This window comes from Sphaeroforma arctica (genome assembly GCF_001186125.1).
Source record: "Sphaeroforma arctica JP610 unplaced genomic scaffold supercont1.9450, whole genome shotgun sequence".
Taxonomy (NCBI): domain Eukaryota; class Ichthyosporea; order Ichthyophonida; genus Sphaeroforma; species Sphaeroforma arctica.
This window is the reverse complement of record NW_014031108.1, coordinates 1-1,073: the sequence shown is the minus strand read 5'-3', so window position 1 is coordinate 1,073 and position 1,073 is coordinate 1. Positions and strand designations below refer to the sequence as shown.

General features: G+C 44.7%; 1 protein-coding gene across 1 annotated transcript; it reads right to left on the bottom strand.

Moving 5' to 3' along the window:
* Positions 1 to 587: 587 nt before the first annotated feature.
* On the bottom strand, positions 588 to 893 carry SARC_16990 (hypothetical protein; the record flags this gene model as incomplete). Its single annotated transcript, XM_014288909.1, has 1 exon — positions 588 to 893. A coding segment is annotated over one exon (306 nt), but the record flags the coding sequence as incomplete, so codon positions are not given.
* Positions 894 to 1,073: the final 180 nt, after the last annotated feature.

Here is a 1,073-nt window from a genome sequence, read left to right as displayed (position 1 = left end):
GTAGATAAATGGATGGATGGATGGATGGATGGATGGATACTTATACAATACATAGGATCAAATAAATAAATATAATCATTTAAAAATTACATCCTTAGTCCCTAAACCACAATAGTACAAACGGTCCACGTAAACTTTGAATAACCGCAAAATGAGTTTACTTCGCAATCATTGGAACGCAGACAACGCTTCAAACAAGTGAAAAGAACACTGTGGATGGACAACATACAAACAGATTTATATACACTTCGACCAGATGCTATCGCATATATAGTATCAACGCAGTACTGGACACATCAGTTACGGTTATAAAACGACTACACGTTTCACAACCAGAGCGCCACAACCAAATGAAACACATTAAGAAGTACCACAACTACAGACCATAAAATACTCAGCATTTAGACAGCCCAGTTCAACCTCCTCTAAGGAACAGGATTTAGGGGGTTCGGCAAATGCCAACCCCTGCCGTAGCCACAAGTCCACCCCGGACATGAGGCATTGTATATATATAGCAATAGCGTCTATACAAGTAAAGACACCTAAACCCTACAACCCTACAACCCTACCAACCCACCTATACACACCTGCTTCCGTCGTCTATCCTCACAGACCGTGCTGCTATTGGAGCCCTTGCTCACTGAATCAAACGTATCCCTTGACGTAATTGACTCACAGTCGCGCGTATCGTCTCCTGGGTCAGAATCCAATGTGTACTGAGGCCTTTGCCACCCCTTATGTGTACCCGAGCTAACGGGCTGAGAGTACGTGCGTGTCACAGCGATGATTCCCTTCGGCTTGGGACAAATCGGCACTGCACCCGAAGCTGCACGTATGGGAGGGGCGTTGGGGTCCTCAGCTATGTCGGTGGTGTTGAAAAAGTCCGAGGACATGACCATGCGTGCGGAAGGGGGTTGCGAAGCCTACTGGGAAGGAGGGTATATGGGAATATACTGGAAAGTTGAATATTCGCTAATATAGGTACTACATTGTATGACTGATTACACAGTGTGGGCTGTACAGATAAATTGCGCAGGAGATACGTATATGGTAGAGTATTTTATGTACTAATG